Below are 24,022 nucleotides of genomic sequence, written 5' to 3'. Positions count from 1 at the left end.
AAAGTTGCAGTACAAATGAAAATGAGCAAGGTCTTGCTAAATCTGTCATTGCATTCTTGTGCTGATTAATGCGAGCAGTTCCTTGTAAAATAATATAAATATGCAGTATATAGCTTTATTTACTTAACAACACAAAAAGTGTACTGAATGTGACACCCTTAGGACTTGTATGTCCAATTATAAAGTGTCAACTGCGCAAACACACAAGTACACACTCACGCAGTCACAGTCACACTGACTGACTTCAGGCCATACATCTAGCAGCTAACATGATTAAGAGTTTAATAGCTGCTGATTTCATTATGGTTCTATTGTAGTCATGACCTTCAAACCTGCTGTCAGCGAAGCAGAGGGGGATGAGAGTGTGTACACACATGAGTGTGTGCGCACGTGTCTGTGGTCAGTGCTGGCTGACCTTGAGCAAGGCATTTAACCCTTCATACCCGCTGCAACACCTGATCTGTCTGTCTGTGTGTGTTTGTCTGTAGAGGAGAAATGGAGAGGATATTCCAGTGGCTCTGACCAAAAACATCAACCACAGACGGTTTGCTGCCTCCTTCCACCTCAAAGAAGTCACTAATCAAGATCAAGATCTGTATCGCTGTGTCACCCAGTCAGAGCGCGGCTCTGGGGTGTCCAACTTTGCTGCGCTTATCGTCAGAGGTGAGGATTTTGAAAAACATTTTCAAGGTTATTTAATAGATTTTCTGTTAACTTCTTTTGCTGCTTTTTAAAAAATCTGATAGTAGTATATTTATATAGAAGCTTTTTTGAAGAATTCTTGGACGTACAATGAAAGTTCCCAATGTATTAATTTTTAATACAGTGTGTCAACAAAGTCAGACAGAAGTAAACAAAATCAGGATTCACAGGAGCTTGAGCCATTTATCAAATTTGTTTGCTTAAATCACAGCTGCCAATAGCATATTTTATCATTAGCTAAGTAATTAAGTTTAATTCAGTGATGTTAATTTGGACAGTCAACAGTGACTCCAGTGCAGCATGAAGTAAATAACGAGTGATTTTGGACTAAAGCTTCATTTAAGGGCAAAATATTTAGTTCATGATGTTGCCCCTTATGAAAATTAATAGTCTAGCCATGATATAGAGGATGTCTTATCATATGAAAGAGTGATTTAATAATAGACTAACTCTGTAATTAAAAGGTTAATGCTGAGTTACATCCTACGTGCTTCCATGTACCCTGGCTAGCTGTTTTCTTGACCTCTCTGTGTGTTTGTGTGTTTTTTTTGTTATGATCAACTTTGTGTTTCACTGTGACTGACTCATAAAATGAAAGTCACAATATAGGCTAATGAGGGAGGGTATGTAGATCTATGTGTGCTACTCTTGTGTTTGAATGTGGGTGCAAATGCTGCGTCTGTGTGTGTAGATGCTTATATGAGGATGAGATAGCTCAATTGTTGTCTATGCCAGCATGGGCGTGCTGTGTCTAAGTGTACGCGAATGGAATCTGTGTATTTGTGTGTGTGTGTGTGTGTGTGTGTGCGCGCGCTGCAGCTGTCATGTGCATCTGACATGTGGTTAATAAGGTGTCACCAATGTGTGTTTGAGATGGGATGCTTTATTCATTCACATCCAATAGCTTACATATTCAATTCATCTCCCAGAGAGACACACGGGGGGTGGGGTGGGGGGTGGGGGGCAGATTGGGGTGGGTAAAGGCGAAAGAGATTCAGAAAGAATGATATGGGAGTGACAGAAGGGGGGTGGAGTGGGTAGGGTGGGGAGGTGGAAGAGCAAAGAGAAGAGAGGAGTTGGTGGAGAAAAGTTAAATGTAAATAGCTCATTATCCAAAGAATATCCATATCAGAATCAAGAATATGTGTGAATATGTAAACAGCAGAGCAGAGTCATGTTTATTATTCTGCATAGGAGATGTCAGAGCAGAAAGAAATAAGAAATCAAAGCAGGAACGAGCGCCATGAATATGAATATTAGATGATGTACCTCAGATAAAGGTGCTCTTACACTCTCTGGCATAGAGGTTCAACTCTCTGTGTCACATGACCCTAACCATAAACAGATTTTTATTTATTTATTGATGAGGATTATCAGGCAGTAATGGAAGGAGATCTTCAGGACATTGCTGATTTAGTAGGAAAACGTAAGTGGCTAATGTTTATTTATCGTGAACATCTTTTTTTGATTGCGAGAAGGGAAAGAGGAATGAGATGAGAAACTCGCACAGCAGGAGATATGTGTCCAAACATGAAAGGAACCAATCTACATGTATGAAAATAGATTCAGGTTCAAGACGGTGCACTGAGAACGCTGTGTCTTTCATAACCAGCCAGTGTTTTTGGTTTTTTTATCAGTAGGAACGATACTGTTGGACGTTTGAGGAATTTTGGTGATTATGAATATTGATCTTGAATCTGGTCGTTAGAAAGATATCACAATAAAATAATAAGGACTGCATGTATGAATGTGGGAGGAGAAGAGCCTCATGTTTATTTATTGGTAATATCAGATGTGAGAAGAGAGCCGGAGATAAATCAAAGAAACAGAGATTATGTTTATTTCACTTTTTGAAAAGTCTGCTTGTTGGATAATTGAGGCTCCTGCAGGACACTGACAACCATGAATATGGACAGTGTTGCTGCATTGCTAATATTTTCGCTCTGAATATTTTGATATTTAATATTTATTTATTGTGAAATTTAAGCTAGCAGGCAAACTGCTGGGAATGTGCTATTACTTGAGGAATCATCTATACAGATTATAGGAAAACGGGAAAAGGGAGAACTCATATGGATGTGCCAAAATATGATATACATAAAAAATAACCCAGGTTTCATCTTCAAAGCCTTAAAGTGGCTCACTGTAGGATGTGAAATTGCCCCACTACGGTTACTCACAGGAATAGTCTATTGATATTTATAACATGTAGATGACAAAGATGTGCCATTATCATGTGGGGAGGCTGTCAGGATGAAAGAAAAGAATCACATTTCTTTAAACAGACGTGTGTCTTGGGAGCTTGAGAGGTGTGACAGGGGATTCCAAGATATTTCCTGTATGTACATTTCCACCTCTCTTCCCTTTTGTTGAAATATAAAAGCATATGACAGCTAAGTTACTAGCTAACTACCAAGCCTATTTAGTAAACACAGGCTACATGGGTGTTGCTCAGACACAGATAACTGCTAACTGCTAAATATCATGCAATATAAACAACAGAGCTTCCATTAAAGAACCTAGAGCACAGACTCCTGGGGTTGGCTCTTTGTACACTTGAGCACACAGCTTGGACATCTACTCCAGTGACAGACTATCAAAGCCGACCTGCCCCTTAAAACAGACACCGCCCTCATAATACCTTTAACCATTTATACAGTTTTAATTTGTGGGGTTTAACTCAAGAGTTGCAGCTTGGCCAAAATCCAGATGAATAAAATACTGTCACATTATACAGTGATTTGTTTATTATTCGTTTGTAAAACTTTAATAAGCGATCAATAGATACTTGGTTTTTAGAAAGAAGTACACGTCACTCACACAAGCTGTAGCTTCTCTCAAGATTACTTGCTGTTTTCTCTCAATATAACAGTCAACTCAGCATCCCTGGGTCGCTTGCTTTTCCAAACAAGTAAACAAGATCTGATCAAATATCCAGAGGCCAGTTTTAAAGTTCAGCGTTACATATACATTTCCTTGTGTACCAAAACAGTACTAAGGTTCAATAGCCCAAAGCCCAAAATTTTAAGACCTGATGGATGGATGCTGGCAAGCAGAAGCTCTGCCTTTACAAGTTTTACTGTAGATAAACAGCATGAGAGGTATGAGAGAGTCCGACTGTGTGTTTGGGTGTGTATGTGCGTGTCACTTTTGGTTTGGTCAGAGGCGAGCTCTAATAAAGCCTTGCCCTGTGGTTCCTTTGGTGACAGAGTGCATCATCACCACACACATACATCACCATGCCAGCTTGCATTACACACAACCCGTGGCCTAAAAATCTCCTGCAATATTACTGTCACACACACAAACACAAACATGTATCAGACTTATGTGCACACACAAGTTGCTTGAATTCCTGCAGTTGGTTTAAGCTATAGTGGTCCACCTCTAAAATGTCCCTTTTTCTCTTGTCGCCAGTCGCACACTCTTAAGTTAGACTGACAGGTGGAGCTTCAGGCATTATAGAAAACTATAGAAAACCAAAACTACTACCACTGGACTGTTGTTAATGCAGCTGAAATACACACACAGTTGCACGCTCATGCACACTTCTGTAGTTCTGGAGGTCACATGACCTCCAGTGAGCTCCCTAGTGATGTCAGCAAAGGTTTGTGAAAGCTAAACTTTATTGACAAGGTTGCTGACGATGGAAAACAAAGGACATTCCTGGTGGGTTCCGGTCACCAATGAAAACTCTCTCTTTTTCCACTCTTTTCTTATATTAGTCTGACTGTCTCTGTCACCACATCACAAACCACAAAAGCACAGAACCTACCAAAACATCTTTCATAATAGCTTCTGATTGTTTGCTCTTTTCCATATCGGAAGAAAATGAATGACAATATAAAGAAATTAATCACAGAGGCAGTGTAGGTCAGAATCAGCATATACATTTGAAGCTTTCCCAGTGTTCATTTGTTTCCTCATTTTCATTTACATTCGACCCAAAAACCTGAGAATGATGAGAGGGGTTCACACATGTGATTAATAATAAAAAAGATAGTGACAGCAATTCCACCGCAAAATATTGGAATAACACCATTGATGATTTGTTATATTTTTTTTTTAGGTCAGTTGCACAAATGACAAGTGATGGAACAAAACAAGGAGAAAATGTAAAGTTTGAGCTTGTTCCAGCTTTTGGTTTTTTTTCCTCTGGAGTCTCATAATGACCCAGTTACATTTCTTACTGTTTCATTTTTATGTGTATTATTTATCTGTTAGATATTCAGTAGATTTTAAGCAACATTCAAACACGCATTCAAGCTAACACACAAGCTAAAAAATAAATAAACCTACTGTTTTGTGCCCTTTAAAAATGCATCATTGTGAATCTGCTTTATTTCTTCATGTGCTTATTTATCATCGGGTTGTTTACTTTGCTTATTTGATGGCATTGCAGATGACATGCCGTTGACGTTGGTGGTTTTCTGAAGTAACTTCAACATTCATTATCTGGATTCAGCTTCATTGGCCTGCCTGTGCCTGTGTGTCTGCGTTTGCACGTGTGCGCGTGCTGTCAAACTTCAGTGTTTCATCTGTTGCTAAAGCGCTGCTTCCCCGTGCGCACCTCTCTGACAGCCACATTCAGTACACACAAAAATGACAACGCAGGCACACAAAGAAAAAAAAAAACAGGTGACAGTAATGTGAAATATAACTGTTAATGGAGCAACATACACAGTAACACACAGGCACACACATTTAATTTAGATAATACAGTACTTGCTTTGATATGGTGTGATTGAAGCTGGTGCTGTGTCTGAGAAAGATAAAAATCTTTATGATTTACTGCATGCGAGACAGATCACAGTGCATGTGTGTGAGGAGAGTGATTAATTCATGTGTTGATCTGTGTGTGTGTGCGTGTGTGTGTGTGTGCGTGTGTGTGTGTGTGTGTGTGTGTGTGTAGATGTGTCAAGTAGATCAAACTTTGATGCACTGTGTTTAAAGGTTGTATGTGTTTTCAGCCTGTCAGTCACAGATGTGTGACAGTTATCTGGGATCTGGCTGGCCCTGAACCATCGTGCATCCATCACATTATGTAAAAACACAGAATTTATTCACCAAGCACTTTGTGGCCGTGTTACAGGGACATACGTCTAGTAAAACTACATACTGTGCATAATATTTAAAACTTAATTGCCGTTATTTAGTCAATTGTACTTTTTTTCTTATTTTACATTGTGAAATGATACTGTAAGGTAATTAATCGTTACACCTAACAAAGGGGTAGTTGATGAGCTGAATGTTTGGGCAAATAAGCAAACTTAATAATGGTAACCAAATCCCCTTTTAGATGTCTCTTTAAATTTTTCGGATGCTTATATAATGCATGTATTTCAGTCTGAATAAGGACTTGAATTCCAAAAGCCATCTGACAAGTAGAACAGAGTTTGGCCTCTAGGCTCTAATCGCCTTAGTCCTGCAGAAAACATTTGCACAGAGATATTGGGGAGTGATGGGTAAATATCAGTCCCCTAAGTCAGGGCCTGTTGGTGGATGATGCTCGGGTGATGGTGATGCATAGCAAACAACCTTGTCAAAACAGAGGGAGAGATAGGAATGTTAGCAACTTATGTGTATTTTTTTACTGGGAAGGTTCTTTTGGTAGATCGAATGGAAAGTCAGGGATGTCGCTTTAGTTTCCAGTATTGCATCTTGCCAGTACAAGCTTTGAGACTCAGATTAAAGAACAAAAAAGCAGAGGGGGAAACTGGCAATTGTTCATGCTGTTGCTTTAACATAGTAGATTCACAGACTTGTGGTAGCGAAGATGTTCTGTCATATTTGAATTAGCATTTTTTACACAAATTCTTTCTCATGGAGCAAAAATCCATTTGATTTTAACAGATGAAGTAAGAAAAACACATATTTCACATCAGAAAAGGGTTTAGTCTGTATTTTTAATTCAGGAAGGTAAAAGGCTTGTCATGTGTAGAGTGTAAACTTTATTATTATGATTTTATTCTTAGTAAAAGGACATGGGATCTAAGCAGCCCTATGAACCATCTTAAACCATTTAATTAGCCATGATGCTCACCTAGCTCAACAGTCACGGTTGTGTTGTGAGTGGGTGTCGTGGCTACAACACCTAGACCCTAGACAGTTGTCATAGTTGGCAGGTATTCTGTTTAAAATGCTTGAGTTCACAAAAATCATGTGACCACTAATGAGGTATTTTATCAGATTGACTTTATTATGTTTGCTGCCACCCTAAAGTGACCTTGTTTTTGTGAAACCAACTTACATGTTCTTTGTTTTCTCTCCCCAGAGCCTCCGCACCCAATTGCACCACCTCAGCTGCTCGGTGTCGGCCCCACTTATCTACTAATTCAGCTCAATGCTAACTCCATATTTGGAGATGGACCTATAATACTAAAGGAGGTGCGTTAGTCTTGACGTACTGGATGTTTTTAACATTTTAACATTGTAAATTGGGGCATTGTTGTCATGCAAACTTAACAAATTATGTAATTACTTAACAAACCTTTAACAAAGACCATAACAATTACCATTTATCCTCTTACAGGAAAACAAGGTGGCTTCTAAGTCACATGAATAATTCCGATTTAGCTTATATGAAGAAAGCTGACCTCTAAGCCAACTTTCTTCTGATTGTCTGCCTCTTGCAAATAAAACATTTAAACTATAGGTTTGTTTCTGTGCTCACACCAGTCATGTGACTGAGAGAACATTGTTGTGGATATCCACCTTCACTTACATCGTAGAAAATTGTCTAAAAATGGAGACAAGCTTCTGGTTCACAGGGATTATTTTTCTTGATTTCTTCTTTGCCATGCTTAGTATGAACATCCAGCAATTTACCAGCATATGAAAGAAAATAAGGAAAAACATGATTATAAGCATGATTATAAGTTGTCATTTGCATATTTTCACAAGGTTATAAGTCATAAACAGAAGCATGGTATCTGGTCATGGAGGAAACCTTTGTATTCCAGAGATTATCATATGACACTGACATTAATATTGATGTTCTGATTAATTCTTTTCTATTCTTTCTAATAGGTTGAGTACCGTATGACATCTGGCAGCTGGACAGAGACTCATGCTGTGAACTCTCCTAACTACAAGTTATGGCATCTTGACCCAGACACAGAGTATGAGATCAGGGTCTTACTAACCAGACCAGGAGAGGGAGGTACCGGGAAACCTGGTCCGCCGCTCATTACTCGGACCAAATGTGCAGGTAGGACAGCTACAATATGTTAACATAGAAGAGTTAGGATTCAATGTATTGATTTTGTGATTAGAGACTCTGCCTTGTCAATAGAGTCCTTCCTTATGTATGTTCTCCTAAAAGAAGATAAGCCAGGTTTAGCAAGAAGTCACAGATGACATTACTTAATTGGTCCCTCTTGATCACACAGGCTTTTTTCTGCTTGTCTTATTATTTATCGATCTGTCCATCTACTGTTCTTTTTGTCTTGGTATATATATATTTTAGTTGGTAGGGTGATATTTGTACAATGAGCAGGCAGGAAGAGGAGAGGTGTAGCGAGGGGTGGAATTGGAGAAGAAAGGAGGGGAGAGCCTGAGTCAGTTCTTGGTTGCTCAGTGATCTGCGCAAAAGAGTGATTATAACACTGGAGGCTCTCTGCACTTTCTATCACTTTTTATGCTGTTTTTTCTATACTTCTGTCACCTCATTCCTGCTTTCTCTCTGCTACTCTTCCTCTTTCATACCTCCCTTTGTGCCTTCTCTATAGCTTTCTTTCTGCTTCATTCTTTTTCACTGCCTTTCCCCCTTTTCTCCCTGCTTCTCTCTCCCCATCTTTCGCTCTCTGTGGATCAATAGACGGAGGGCAGAAACACTGTCTGACATTTGTAGAAATAAACGACTGAAATATAAACACAGCTAGCCTGAGGGAGAGAGACGGAGCAGGAGCGAGAGAGAGGGTTGATATGAGAGAGAAAGAGACAGAAATAAAAGCAATGAGCTTGAATGAGAAACAGAATAAGGGAGCGATGGAGAGATGATGAAAAACAATAAGGCTGGAAAAGAAAGAGAAGAGAGAATGAGAGTGGGGCGAGAGAGTGCAAGAGGTGAGAGAATGATGAAACTGGAGAATAAAAATGAAAGAGAGATGAAAACTCATAACCACAGGGTCTGACTGATGTGTGCCAACCTGTGTGTGTGTGTGTGTGTGTTTAACAAAGAATGAATCTGCACGTATGTGGTGTCTGTTTATTGACAGAGAGGAAGTCATAGACTTGTTCAGGCGACTCGTGTATTGAACAGTTTCCTGTTTGACAGGAAGAGGAAATTAATCTTCTTCTCCTCATTCATGCTGGAACACATTGCTGGTAAAGACGTAAACTCATTGTAATCTACGTAATATGATGATAACAGGCCAAATCTAGAAAATGCGATTATGAATTTAGAGACTAAAGAAAAAAAATAATCCTGTACATCTGATTTTTTTTTCTGTGTTCCTGACTAGAAAATTGTAGTGTATTATGATGTTTGGTATTAAGGCATTAATATTTTATAATTTTTAGAAGGACTTCCTGGCATGTAGTTATTCATCAAAGGCATTTCAGACAGTAGCAGTGCAGCAAATGTCCATATGAACAAAAATTCCTCAGATCAATTAGATTAGTTGGATGAAACGAGAGATCTAATACTGAAGATCTGTACCTTTTCATTGAACAGGGAACTAAAAGATGAGCCACTTTTGTTTGCTGACAGGTAGATTACCTTTGGACAGATGCATACAGGCTGTTCTCATGTGTTTTCAGCCTTTAAGCTTAGCTAGCATGCTTCTGACTGGTATTTAATCTTTACTGTGGATGTTACATTTTCTGTACACTGAATAATCCCAACAGAAAGCCTTGTAAACAACTACGTTTTTAACAGATTTGTAAAGAAGTCCACAGAATCAGCTAAATGAAGTTGAGTGAGAGACTGATCCAAAGCCTAGCTGCCACAAACTGAAAGGCTCTGTGCCCCCCCAGTTCTCAGTTTCGTGTGTGGAACAACTAGCTACCAAAGACTGTGAGCAGAAGTGTGTTTAATAAGACACTGAGATTAAAAAAAAAAAAATCTGCAGCTTGTCCATTTATATTCCATAAACAAGGATTTTAAAATGAATTCTAAAATCTACTGGGAACCAGTGTGGAAAGTATAAAATAAGTAATTTGATCTCACCTAGTAGAATGAGTTAGTAGTCTGGCAATGGCTTTTTGTATAGCTTGGAGGTGTGTAAGAGATTATTTATCCAGTATATAGAGCATTACAGCAATCTAGGCGCGCTGAGACAAATGCATAAACAATTTTCTCCAGTTCAGCTGAGAAACTAAAGCTGGCAATTTAGAAATGCTCCTTTAATGAAAGAAACAGGGACATGAAAAATACTTTTTATGAGAGCCAAAGCATAGAGTGGAATCTGACATTAAGAAAGACGTTAGGCGAGTACTTTCAGTGTCAAGGCCAGCGAAGAGGTCAAATTCCTGTGTTGCAATTATAAAGAAAAGTAATGTGGTTCTAACCAAAAACAAAATATTACTTTTGTCACTGTATAAATTCAGGTTTCACAAAAGTCATCTCGCTAATATACAGTCAAATAAATCCATTCCATAGTCTTTTATGACTAGTATATTCTTTCTGTTACAAGTTGTAGGTCTTACTTAACCTCCTAAGACCCGAACTCTTCCACGGCATGCATTTTTAATTTCTCTTTGATATTCTGGCTGATTGGGACCCAATGAATGTAAAAACAAAGAATTACCAGATTTTTTTTTTTACCTGATTTTTGTTTCTAAGAAAAATGAGAGCCACATATGAGGATATTCGTTTAAAATTTCGATAGAACATTGGCAGTATAATGTCGTCGTAAGTGGATATCAGGCCCCTGTATACCAAAATTGAATATTTTGGTCTAAATAAGCCAAAATGTGATGTCCACATATGTGGACGCCAGGTCCTAGGAGGTTAATGCAAAATAGTGTAATTTTGTAAATTAAAGTCTACTTTTGAGTAAAAAAGACAATGTGATTTAGAGTGTGGCAAGTCAAACAGTACCAGCACACACTGTCCTTACGTAGATCACTCAAAAAAACAAAATAAAATGGTGACATTCAAAATATCCATGTTATAATTTTCTGACTCGCTTTCTGATCCAACCTGTCCTGGCAGATGGCTGCCCCAACTGATCCTGGTTCTGCCAGGTTTTCTTTCCCGCTGCACTCTAGCTTCAATCACACCATATCGTCTGATTTTTTGGGTTCTCATATTATTGTAGGGGGTCTACCTTACCGTATGAAGTGCCATGAGGTGACTGCTGTTGTGCTTTGGCACTATATAAATAAAATCGAATTGAATTGAAAATTAATGGTCGTCCACAAATCAGTATGTGAGGTCACAGTCGCACCTTCTATATACAGTGTATGATTTGGCACCGTTCCTTATATTTTGAATAATATGCTGATGTTTTTAGTTTAATCTCCCCACCTTCTCCCTTTGTGTTTCCAGCGTAACTGAGATTATCCACACACACATGCAAATGTGCACACACCCTTGGAGTTGGATTGTGTGTGTTTGTGTTTGTTGTTAGAGTGAGGCACACACACAGGCACGGGGTAGGAATGTTATTTAAATGGTAATGACTCCTTTGCTTTTTCTGTTTGGTTAGGTTTGTCTGATCCCACCACCTGTAGTTTACTGAATATTTAGTTTAATACAATATAATGAAGACATGCACACACCACGCACACATACACACACACACACACACACACACACACACACACACAAGCATCAGGCATCAGCCCAAGCGTGCCACCACACGAAACACTGTTTAATTAAAAAACCAATATAGTTAATAAAAAACTGAGCAGACATCACACACACTGCTGAGCAATTGATATGATAACAGGAAGGATTTCATCTCCTCCTTTCCTCACTTCTTTTGTCCTCACGTCTCTTTTCATCTCTTCCGTTTACATTTTTTTCTCCTCTGTCCCTGCTTCTTTCTCACGCTTTCTCTGTCTCTCTTCTCCAACTCTTCTCGGTTTTTCTTCTGTGGTGATGTATTGCTCTTGTCTGAAGGGTGAAATATAATCAACTTGAAGTGAAGGGTTAGTGAGTGTGTGTTGTGCATGTGCGTGTGTGTGTGTGTGTGACAGAAGAAGGTGATGAAGTAGCTTTTAATCCAAATCCTGAATTTTCTGCTGAAAACCTCTTGGTCATGGGAGGTTAGATACACACACACACACACACACACAGACAAATCGTAGTTGCTGAGGCTTGAGCACACACAGTTCAAGAGAGTCACAGTATTTCTCATATGTTGCACAAGCTCAGCATCGCTTGGATTTATGGAAGAATAGAATCACAAAACACATTTCCAGACACACAAACACAGATGCTGCAGGGAATCACACACAATATGTCATATGTACTTCTTTTTATATGTGAATATGCACACACACAGACACACACACCAGCAGTACAACACTTTTAAGTGTCAGTCTCTTGAAAGAGCAGCCAACAGATTTAGCGACAGAGCGTGTTTTGCTGTGCATGTCAGTTTTACAGTAATGTTCTGTCTGTGCGGGTCCACATTCGTGTGGCAAATAGGATTTTTTTTTAATCTAACGGAGGGTCTCTTATTTGCAGGGGTCAGTTTTTCATGGATAGATTTCAGCTGTATTGCGTACAAAGTGCTCTGCAATCGCCATGAGATTCTGTAGTTCCTAAACCAAAAATGTCACATGCTCAGAAGACATTTTTTAAATTTAATTAAATAAGATTAATAAAAAAAATGCAACATGTTCTGTGCAAATATGAGCTAAAACACTGCATGAAAGGCGATTTTATTCCATTTTTGACATTTTGTTGCAATAATGTGACACTTTAAAATACACTGCTTTTTAAAGTGTACTGTCATCATCTTTATTTTGTATGAGTTAATATGATTGCACTCTTGATAAGCAGGTCCGGTGAATTAAATTAAACTTTTAGCGTGTGCTCATGCTCGTGCAAGTGCATCTGCAATTAACCAGAATCACTGCTCCTTTATGATCACCTAAACTGTGCAAGTTTAAGGGCGCTCCTCCGGGAGTGTTGGCCAGATTGTAGTGCAACCAAACAAGGTCAATGTCAAGGTCACATTTGTGACCCATATGGATCGTGAGACGGAGGAGCTACTACATCACTGATGTTCTGGTTGCTGTTTCTGTGAAACCATTTCTGTGAAAAGTATAAAACCAACTAATTACCTATTAATGAATCCTACAAGTTGGATGGCCTCATTTCCACGAGCGTGTGCTTTGTAGTTTGATCTGAGTCAATTCCACACCACACTAATGTTCGAACTGTTTAAAAGCCAAAAGGTGAAAGTACTAAGAGGTGTTATTGGTATTAGTAATGTTGAGTTTTATGGGTAATAAGAAGAATAGAGAACAGAGCCAACTTTACCCTTTAGAAGACATTTGTGGACTCCTCCCTCTTTGCTTCGCGTTTATGTTTGAATTGCTTTTGATTTAACTCATGCATGTCTTTTTAATCATCAGACACGAGCTGGATTTCCATTTATTTTTCTCAGCCTCTTAATTTGAAACAACTCGCACGGCACTGTATGGATAGTGTTTTTTGGACTTAATTGCTGCTTTCATAATTAGCCTCTCAAAATCCATGTAGCTTCCAAGTGCAAATTGAAAACATGTTGGAGGGCAAATTTGAACCTTTTAAGTACTTAAATGTGGCCTAGAAAGAGAAGCACACATGCAGAGAGAAATTAGAGTTAGAGACAGAATAAATGGATAGAGTTTCATTTGTCTTACTTATGACAGTGGAAGGATTACCAGGAACTAATTGGACAGATTAACTTGGATTTAGCTGCATCTCCTGTCAACCTTTTCTTTTCCAGCCCCTCCTCTCCTCTTTTCTTCTGCTTTTTCTTCAGCTTCATCTCCTCTCACAATGGTTTTATGGCTGTGTTTGTTGGCTCTTCCTAATACCTCGTGTTGACGGATATGGTTTGGTTGCCTTTAGCATAGTTCTGTTTCATTTAGTTTCATTTCCTTTGCTTTTGTTTTCCATTTTTTAATTCCAACCTCTGGATTCTGCTGATATGAAGCTTTCTGTCGTTGGTGTTATTGTTAGTGTTTATTGGTATTGTTGTTGTTTTCAAAGCTGCATCTGTAGAGAACAAAGCCTTTTAGTTCCAACATGAATCCAGCCGTTTGTCTGTCTACCAAAAGGAGGGGGAAAGGGACAAGGCAGCCTCTGTGGTTTGCCATTGGACCTGGTCCCGCTTTACTCTGGCTGTATTCCAGACGAGTTATCGTCGTTCCCCGTTCCACCTCTGTTTCTCTCTTTCTGTGTCTTGTCTCCGTTTCCCTTTTCTCTCTCTGCTACCTTTATCTGTTCCTCGCTTTCTTCAAACCCAGTTTCATTTTTGTCCATATATTGCTCTGTTCTGCCACTATTCTTTCTTTCTTTTTTCATTCTTTCTCTCTTTCTTTCCCTACCTGCTTCCACTATAAATAGAGATAAGCAGTAATACAATATAAGTCAATAGGGTAATGGGTTTTCAAAAAAGTCATGGTGCGTGTGGGTGTTAAAGACACATAAATTTGTTTACACATTCACATTGTGGGGAACCACCTCCCATTTGGGGACACAAAGTCCCAGTATAATAAATCTTGAAATTATAGGGCCTAATGTTAGGGTTGGGTAACTGGTTATGATGGTAGGTTAGGGCAAGTCTCCAGGAAATGAATGTAATGCCCCCTGAAGTGATGGAAATATGACACTGTGTGCATGTGTGTTTGTGTGACAGGCAGCCAGTCATATATTTTGTTTTAATTCCACGTGGAAGACTGTCTTACTGTGAAGCAGTGTTAGCATCAAGAGACCCTGAAATCAATGTAATTTATTACACTGCCCTAACTGTGAGCATGTGTGTGTGTGTGTGTGTGTGTGTATGCACCTGTGTGTCATAATAGCTTGTTTCATAGTGAGGATCACAACTATTGATTTGAACAGGGAGAGAGACACAGAGAAGAAAATGAGACAAGTGAGGAAGACAGCGAAACCAGTGGTCTCTGTCTTGCTCTATTTAAATGTCAACCATCCAATAACAGGTTGAAGCAAAAATGAAATGCTCTGACCCCTCAGCTATTAACACACATGCTGTTCAGCAATAATATTTTCTCAGCAGACAATTACCTGCACAGCCTTTCTTCCCCTTTGTCTTCTTCTATTCCTCATTTTCTGTCCATCTGTTTGTCACATTATTAGTGACATATTTATGTTTAGAGGATTACGCAAACATTAGCATGACTGCATTTTGTGTTGTTGAGTGTATGTAAGAGTTGTGTGTTTGTCCTTGACAATGAATTGTTATTATGAGAAGTTTTACTGAGATGAACACACACACACAAACACACACACACGCACACCTATAAAGGCTCTGCCCAGATTTAATCTTGATTCAGTCACAATCTAAAGTGTGAGTGGGTGTGTGTGTTTGTGTAGGTGCCTGTGAGCTTCCGTGCATGTGTGTGTGTGAGTGACAGGCAGATAATGGGTTGTCAGAAGAAGCGACAAGTTTGTGTCCTTGTGTAGTCTCCTCTGAAAGAGGAAGACCCAGGGAAAAACACAGAGCAGGACAAGGAGGGGTTGGGGAGAGACGTGTGTCTCTATTTAAGGTGAGCTGTTTTTATTAAAAAATCCTGGAAGGACATAAGGAATCAGGTGGTTTACAGCTAGACCGGATCAAAGAGGAATAAAACATCAACAGGTGATAGGCTTGTCAACGTGAATTCAATTTTTGACGAAGAACAGAGAACAAAGGTTTTCATTAAGTTTGTCTTTGTTTCCCAGTAATGTATTTCACTCTGGCGATGTCAAAGACCAATGCATCCAATCAATATCAGAGTTAATCAAGGCATTTCTTAAGTATTAGAAGTACTGAGCCTGATTAGAAAGATAATTTTGATTATAACATCGAGAACTTTTTAAACTGATTAAACTATCCAGAACAGAAAGTCCCTGAATTTACCAAATTAATTAAAAATAGCAAGCATTTGGATAAGATACTTGACGAGTGTTGCAACATGGAAGTGTACTGTATTTCACCGCCTTTCTCAAGTGGTTGACCCATTAGGATTAAAAGTCTATTTATATAATAAATGATTAGTAATAAATAAATTATTAGTGACATATTATTAGTGATTTAGATCTATGCCAATGTGCCTGAGGATACACCAAGCTGCTAGCTATATTGTGCTTCAGTTCAAAAATATTTATCATGCTTTACTCTGGAAGATGGTAGAGTGGCAGAGGCATTTCAATAGACTGTTACATCCTCTGGAATCTGCCTTGACTGATGGATATCTTCTCTAGTTAGAAAGAGAAATAACTCTTTGACAGCAATTGGCAGCGCTTAAAGATATTACCTTTCTTCTGTTTTCCAAAAGAAAACAATATCTTGTGGATTGATAGCCACATAGCTTGAATGCTATTTCTTGTATCTGAGGTAGGCTTTTAAGGTGAATGCATCAGAAAGCAGGTAGAAATATATGTATTTAAATGTACTCCCTGGCATATAGTGGACTCACAGGCAGGACTCTTGCATGCAGAATGTAGAGGAGGAATAGCACAGCCTTGTGATTATAGTCTCTTCTGTGGATGTGTGTGTGTGTGCGTGTGTGTGTGTGTGTGTGTGTGTGTGTAGGCACTGTGGGATTATTGATCCAGCTAAATGAGCCAGTTAAGGTAATTAAAGCCCTGGGCAGCAAGGAGGGAAAGTTGATTATATTGACAATAACAGTCTGAATACACATAAAAGACAGGAAAAAAAAGACGTGTCCTTATGGAAGCTATTGCTTTTGAGAAATAGTTGAATGACAAGGGTGGTAAAGAAATAGGTTTTTGTAAAGTCCAGTGAGGAAAAATGTTGAGACAGAGCTCTTGGTCATTTTGGCAACATAGTTACTTCATGGAAATGCAGTAGTTCAAAAGCTTCCTCAAATGTTAATTACTTAAAGCATAATAGTTTGGGTTTTTTTGTCCTACCTGTGGATGCAATTAGAGTGTTGCAGTAGTGGAAAAAATATAGATCTATATCAACATGTTTAAGGATACACAAATCACATATAACCTTCTTTCTTCTCTTTTTTTGTAGAACCCATGCGAACTCCTAAAAGGCTGAAGATTGCTGAGACCAGGTCGCGTTTGATCGCAGTGGACTGGGAATCGCTGGGTTACAACATCACCCGCTGTCACACCTTTAACGTTACCATCTGTTACCATTACATGACTGCCAACGATCGTAGCAAAGCTGACTGTTTGGACATGGACCCTAAAGGTACTACTTACTTTTCTTCCTACCTTAAAGGTGCTACTGTACTGTGCTACTGACATTGATGCAGGATTTGAAGTCGTGGTGTTTTCTAGTGTTACATTGCTTTTTATTCATTGTGACATGGGTAAAGAAGTACAAAAAGACTTGATAAAGTAACAGCCCTAAAAGTGCTGAAATTTAGTATAATAAAAAGGTGTCTGCTTTCAGCGGGATTTCAAATTTGAGTGGATCATTTATTCACAGTGAGCTTCACACTAGTATTGACAACCACTTCATTTTGAAGCCAGCCATAATATCAGAAGCACTGATGTTGAAGAATATTGGAATGGACATAGATTGTAGGTACAGTAGTTGGAATCATTCCCTGAAAAACGAATAATTAATTATTGGTTGAAGTCATGTCTCTCATACACTCGGTTTGACCTGCTCAGCTATTGATCCGTTAGTCAATAAATGTAGTAGCTGACTGACAGAAATGTGATAGCCAATATTTACATAATCAATTACATATATAGGTTCAAGACAGATGACAACAGCTCTCTTGTTCCTTCGTTTGAAATATGAGGCTTTACAGTGAAAGCAAACAAGTGGTAAACTGCCTTTAGCTCTCACACTATTAGTCACACCTAACAATACATTTAAAAACACTTTAAGTTCTGATTTTACATTACATAGACCATTATAAAATCAGCAGCAGATTAATGAGTGAGAAAAATTGGTTTTGATCCTAAATACATAGCAAATGTTATGAAATTTTACTCTGCAGCGTGTTTATGTTGACCCCATTTTTGTTCTCAGCACCACGCCACCTGGTGGGGAACCTGCCGCCCTACACCAACGTCAGCCTGAAAATGATTCTCACTAATCCGGAGGGACGGAAAGAGAGTGATGAGACCATCATACAAACCGATGAAGATGGTACGATACACGTATCACACCTTTTTTTTTATTCTTTTCCCCATTTCAAACATTTTTATCCATTTTTATGTATTTTTTTTATATAGCAAACTTTTCAATAAGGGATGGAGTTTTGTACAAAGGATGTTTTGAGTATCTGTAACTCGTTTCTGCATGTGTTGGGAATGTCACTGCTACCTGTTCTCAATCTGTGTATTTATGTTTAGCAGTTGGTTTCTCATTTGCAGAACATTATACTGTTGATTTTATTAGAACTGCATGAATTTATGTGTGTTAACAGTTCCTGGTCCAGTTCCCAGTCAGTCACTTAAAGCTACTCCATCTGAAGAAACAATAAGTCTTTCCTGGAAGGAACCAACTGAACCCAATGGAGTCATTATACAGTATGAGGTACTATCATTAGCAGCTGTTGTAGAGGCCAAACTTAACACAGCAATCCTTTAGAAAAATGTAAAAAAATAAAAAATAAAAAATGGTTTCTCTGTCTCTACTCCAACTCAGATCAGCTACAGTGGCGTGCATTCGTTTGACCCTTCGGTGCCTCTGCAACGACCAGGGCTCACAGTGTCACTGCCTTCAAACGCCTCCCATCACATGTTTTCTCAGCTCCACCCAGGTGTCACATACCAGCTGTCTATACGAGCATCAACCTCTAAAGGGTTCGGTCCTGCAACCACGCTCAATGTGACAACTAATATTTCAGGTGGAAAAAATAAATTTTAATATGTGCTGTTGACTCAAAAAAATTTAATATCGCATTTAGACAGCAAGAGGTTAGAGCTACACTTATGCAGCCTCATATTCTCTTTTCAGCTCCGACAATAGACGAGTACGATGGTCAAGAGGCCTTCCTGAATGAAACTGCGACAACTATCACTGTCCTGCTCAAACCTGCCCAGGCTAAGGGAGCACCCATAAGGTACAGCACTTCTGTTATCTGTTAAACTGGATAGATCACATGACAAAAGCAGTCAAAGGCTTTTCACTAATCATGTGTGTGTTAGTAAAATAATAAAAACCAAAATTACATCTGTACTCATATTGTCTCTATGTCTACAGTGCGTACCAGATTGTGGTGGAAGAAGTGAATCCTCAGCGGACACGCCGTCAGGCTTCGTCTGACTGTTATCAGGTGGTTATTAATCCTTTTTACGTATGTTTGAAAACCCATGCCCCTTTTACAGCTTTTCTTATAAGCGTAAATGGTTATTCATTGTTAAAAGTTGAATAAAAAATAACAATAAATTTCCATTAATGGGCTTTGTTGACTCCTGGATTGCTGCTATTAAAATACCTCTTTTTATTTACATTTAATTGAAGTTACATTTATAGACGTATCTTCATCTTCTCCAGGTCCCAGTTTCTTACCACAGTGCATCTAGCGGTGGATCCCCTTATTATTATGCCGCCCAGTTGTCCCCCAGCAACCTGCCTGAACCACTTCCCTTTACTGTGGGAGACAACAAGACGTATCAGGCAAGTCTTTTATCTGAACAAAACCGTATGTATGTAATGCCTTGAAAAGATGTGTTTATCCAAAATTTTGAAATACAGAAGTAAATGGCAGCACAACACATTCACTGGAACTAGAAGGCAGTTGTTGTTATGCAGGAGGTTTTATTTTTAAAAACGATACGACTTAAAGTTCATAGACATTGTATGCAATACTTTTTAAAGGCTACATAATTTGAATGTTTACATATCGATATCCTTCTCAGCCAAGTGTAAAAGTAAAATTGCTTGTTGAAAATCTGTAAATGTATCGTAGACATGTGTGAACTGATCCTTCTTTCTTTTCCTCAGGGTTTCTGGAATCCACCCCTGGCTCCAAGGAAGAACTACAACATTTATCTTCAAGCTGTCAGCAGTACAGAGAGGGTAGGCTGTGTATTTAATTTTTTTGAACAAGGTTCAAAAAGGCGCACTCATAGACTTACATTATGTTACAGCTTCTGTACACTCATTATGTACAGTATTTAATATTAAATGCTTAGAGCAAGGTTCGTGTTGTAGTGTGTTAGTGGAACTAAGGTTTCTTCCTTCTGTCTTCTTCTCCACAGGAAACAAAGACACAGTGTCTGAGGCTGGCAGCTAAACGTAAGAACCCATTTGACCTTAACAGTATCTTAATTTAACTCTTAGGAACAGCTTCAATGCTAAAAATATTTCCAAAATATTTTGTCAAAAAAAGAGAAAAAAATCTTGCAACTCCTGGGCAGCCAGTGAGAAGAAAGCTGGCCTAAAAAGAGGGTGGTCTTTAAGGAATAGGAGCTTCAGCTCTACTTAGCTGATGTCATCGCATCAGAATAGTTCATACTGCAGTGTAAGAACAGACAAACTAAGGGGATATGCCAGGTCCCAGCATTAGAGAAATGTGGAATATTTGGATTTCGAACAATGTAATGTTGGTGTAGTAGAGTCCAAGAGTAAAGTGTTGGAGTGTAATAGGTCCCCTTCAAGGGTTTGGCATAAATTTAAGGGGAATGCAGCTCTTGCAGCTCTGCTATTTTGTTCTATCCTCGTCCCACCAGACAAGCACGGACCCATTCACATACTTCTTACACTTCTGTTTTAAAGTGAGTCATTGCTGACTTTGGAATTCACATGGAATTAAAATCCCACTTTCCCAGCTGAAAATACTCACACGAGTCCAATGAAGCTCTTATTCCCATTACATAGTTTTTTTGTTTTTTAAACTACTCTACTGATCTAAAGGGACCAGCTGTGAATGGCCAAAGTCTCTTGTTACAAGCCAGCCTTTATAAAGAGTGAAATCGGAGTGGAGGGGAGGTGCACGAATTTATTTCCCACAATATGCTAAAAGGTTTATGAGCATTTCTTTGGTCCAATGACACCAAAAGATTTTTGCTTACTCCAGCCTTAATCAGTTTATTATTGTGTTTTTCCTCTGCTCTGCCCTTTATTCCCATGGAGGTTTGTCAAATGGAAATTGTTTCTGGTTTAAGAGCATTACAGAAAACAGTATTGCGCTTTTGCATGGCGTTGAAAGAAATGCGTGTTGGTGCGCACTGAGTGTAAATGTCAGGTCTTTACCAGGTTTTTGCCATGTTAATAGATTATCAAATGGTTTTAAACGGTGTGGAGTTAATCCCCGGGCACTACACACATAAGCGCATATGCACAAAAAAGCACACACACTGTTTTGAGGAAAGATTTTTAGAAATGCGGCTGATGGATCAGAGTTTATCTGCGTGGAGTAGGAACAAGGATAAACACATTATATTTTGAATGAAACTGACATCCTCACACTGTTGTGTAACCAGCAGAGTTGAGCTTCAAATGACTGCCCAGGCATTTCAGTGTTTATTCGACTTGTAATGTAGAACTACAAGGTAAAAGGAGGTGGAAAATTTAAATGAATACAAAATGTTCCCACTTTTGCTAAAACTATAACTGCCCTATAATTATTTCACACCAGTTTTTTCTTGTTTTTATGACAACACAAATGTAGTGATGCAGCAATTTTAAGAGGAAATTATTATTAAATTATTAGTTCACTAATCTTCTTTTTATTGCTTTATTAAGGATTAAAGCAGAACATAATTCCTTAAAGCATGGCAGAAACTTAGTAGTATTATTATTGTGTAGTTATTAATCTCCATAGATTATTCTAGTGTTTTTGTTATTTTGGTGTACTTTTTAATATCAGTATGAAAACTTGTGATAAGTAGAAGTTTTACATCAGATATCGCAGAAAACTAATAAGATTGGAAATAGAATCAGTTCATGAATTAAGTCCTTTTTCTTGCACAATGTGCATTATTGTAGCAAGAAAGTAAGGTGGAGTGTAATGCTTTTCTGAACTTCTCTTCTTTGACCTTCAAGTGCAGACAGCTCATAAAGCTACTCAATAAAAGTGACATCATTTTGAGGACAATCAGCCTTAATGATCATAGAATGAATGATCATTGCTGGTTAAGTTAAGTTGATTAAATATTTATATGTGGACCCATTGAGAGAGGGCATTCCAAACTAGCTCAGACTTTAAATTCTGTGGCGTGTGGTGCTTTTCCAAGTGTCAGGTTTATTAAAATTGGATTTCTTTGGAGTAAAATAAAACATACCTCTTCATCACGAAAGCCCTACAGATAATACAAGTTCACTTTTGTTCTCCTTACGTCAAAGAGTACAGGGTGAGAAAGTTGTCTCATAGGTGGGACGTTTGCACACTAAAATAGGCAAAAATGTGTGAAATCACTAGCTCTGCAGGGTCATATACTTCAAGAATTGCTGGTGGTTGCAGTTTCTTGAACAGGTGGTCACTCTGCCCAAAAGCTGCTAAAATAAAATGACACTGTCTTTCTAGCCTAGGGAGATCTGAGTGAAGCCGAACGACTTTAGAGGGGATTTCAGATTTTTATAATAAGAGAGACCAACACACTAATGGATCGAGAGGTCAGACCACTGTGTCTTCTTTACTCTCTCCGTCTCTCTGCATGTGTGTTTATGTGCATTCAACCATGCATCCGGGAGGGAGGATTAAGTGATGGTGGTCATAGTAGGTCATTTGGGGTATTGTGTATTGTCATTCCTGCCGCAGGGCGTTTTGTGCGCCTGTGTGCAGGCAAGTTGTGAGTGTTAGTGTACTGACCTGAATCATTTTTACACACATTAAGAGCTTCCGCAGACATTATGAGGTCAGGCTGAGAACCCTTAAAGGATTATTGTTGTTGTTTTGGTGTGTCTTGTTTGGACATATTTTATCTGTGTGATCTTCTAATAGTCTCTTGGTTGGATAGTTATATGAAGTGAGACGTTCCATGTGGAAGTCATCTAAAATAAAGTTTGGCCTTCGTACATCAGCACTAAGATGATGAACAGATTTTGTAGCTACTTCCATTGCGACTCAGCAGTGCCCTTTATTTGCCGGTATAGAAGTGCAAAAAAAAGAAAAATCACAAAATTGGAAAAAAAGACAATATAATGTCATTAAGCCAAGATGTGGTTAAGCTATATAAACAGCATAAAACTTTACACTTAGTTTTCTGCATAATCAGTTTAAGCATTCTCTGTTTTCAAATATCCTGATTTTTACTTTTTACCATAAATAAACCTAGTAAGTATTGGCTGCATAGTAAAAGCTTGATTTATCTCATCCCTCTGCCCGGACAGAGAGCTGAGATAGAGGTATGCTGTTTCTGTTTGTTCATCTGTCAGCAAAATTACACAAAAACTACTAGTCCAAATTTCATAAAACATGACAGATGAAGGAAGAATCCATTAAGTTTTGGTGCAGGTCTGGATTGCTTTTTTTGATAATTGTGAGCGAGGGAGGGCGTTGGCCTTGGCTCTTCTAGTCTTTCTGTGTGATGGAGCTCTGCTGCCCAGGCTCCAAAACTATTAAAATCACATTAGTGAGCAACAATGATCCTTCACTGCTTTGGGTACTGTATTTTATTTTGGATTGATCACACAAACACCATCCCAATGCTGTAAATACTCACTGAAGCACCAAATAGGTATTTATCCACCAATGAAAATAGACCTCAAAATAGACCCCTATTTACTTTAGGTTGAGTGGCATTAGGAATTAATTGGTTTGGTGCTAAGACTGATGTGGGGCTGTGGAAGTCAAGGCATTACTAAAAATGTTTTATTTTTGTGTGTTATTTTTATTATGTTGATAATGGAAGTGGATTGTTGTTTGATGCATGTATTGCATTATGATGAATTTTGTGCATATGTCACTGAGTTGGATTATTTGGATTATCATAAGACATGATAATGTTCTTACGCTGCAGTATGAACTGTGCTGATGACATCAACTAAGTAGAGCTTGGGAGCCTGAAAACAGATGCTCTCTGTCTTTCTGTTGACTTTCTGTCCATGATCAACAGCATTTAAGCCCTGCAGCCTACACTCCGCTTGAAACATCACTGGTGAATTATTTTCCAAAACAGACGAAATCAGGGAGTTCAGTCAATTCTCTGAAGTCATCAGAAGCAGAAATGAGTTCGGCTACAAGCAATATATGGTGACATTGGTGCAGAAACATTGGACAGCTACAGTTAAATTGCATTTTAAAAGCATTTTCTAAAGAGACC

General features: G+C 38.6%; 1 protein-coding gene across 21 annotated transcripts in view; it reads left to right on the top strand.

Annotated features, from left to right (window-relative positions):
* ptprk (protein tyrosine phosphatase receptor type K) overlaps positions 1 to 24,022 on the top strand; it is a 104,448-nt gene that overhangs the window by 56,168 nt on the left and 24,258 nt on the right. For all 21 annotated transcript variants that reach the window (XM_035908469.2, XM_006792659.3, XM_006792658.3 and 18 more), the window contains 12 exons: positions 489 to 663; positions 6,977 to 7,089; positions 7,732 to 7,912; positions 16,860 to 17,042; positions 17,838 to 17,957; positions 18,238 to 18,347; positions 18,459 to 18,660; positions 18,771 to 18,876; positions 19,017 to 19,089; positions 19,311 to 19,433; positions 19,761 to 19,835; positions 20,018 to 20,054. In XM_035908469.2, the coding sequence (XP_035764362.1) occupies positions 489 to 663; positions 6,977 to 7,089; positions 7,732 to 7,912; positions 16,860 to 17,042; positions 17,838 to 17,957; positions 18,238 to 18,347; positions 18,459 to 18,660; positions 18,771 to 18,876; positions 19,017 to 19,089; positions 19,311 to 19,433; positions 19,761 to 19,835; positions 20,018 to 20,054 (1,498 nt within the window). The remainder of the gene's footprint in view (positions 1 to 488; positions 664 to 6,976; positions 7,090 to 7,731; positions 7,913 to 16,859; positions 17,043 to 17,837; positions 17,958 to 18,237; positions 18,348 to 18,458; positions 18,661 to 18,770; positions 18,877 to 19,016; positions 19,090 to 19,310; positions 19,434 to 19,760; positions 19,836 to 20,017; positions 20,055 to 24,022) is intronic.

This window comes from Neolamprologus brichardi, chromosome 15 (assembly GCF_056152115.1).
Source record: "Neolamprologus brichardi isolate AB-2024 chromosome 15, ASM5615211v1, whole genome shotgun sequence".
In the NCBI taxonomy this organism is placed as follows: Eukaryota; Metazoa; Chordata; class Actinopteri; order Cichliformes; family Cichlidae; genus Neolamprologus; species Neolamprologus brichardi.
The sequence above is the reverse complement of the archived record's forward strand: the minus strand, read 5'-3'. Positions and strand labels throughout refer to the sequence as shown.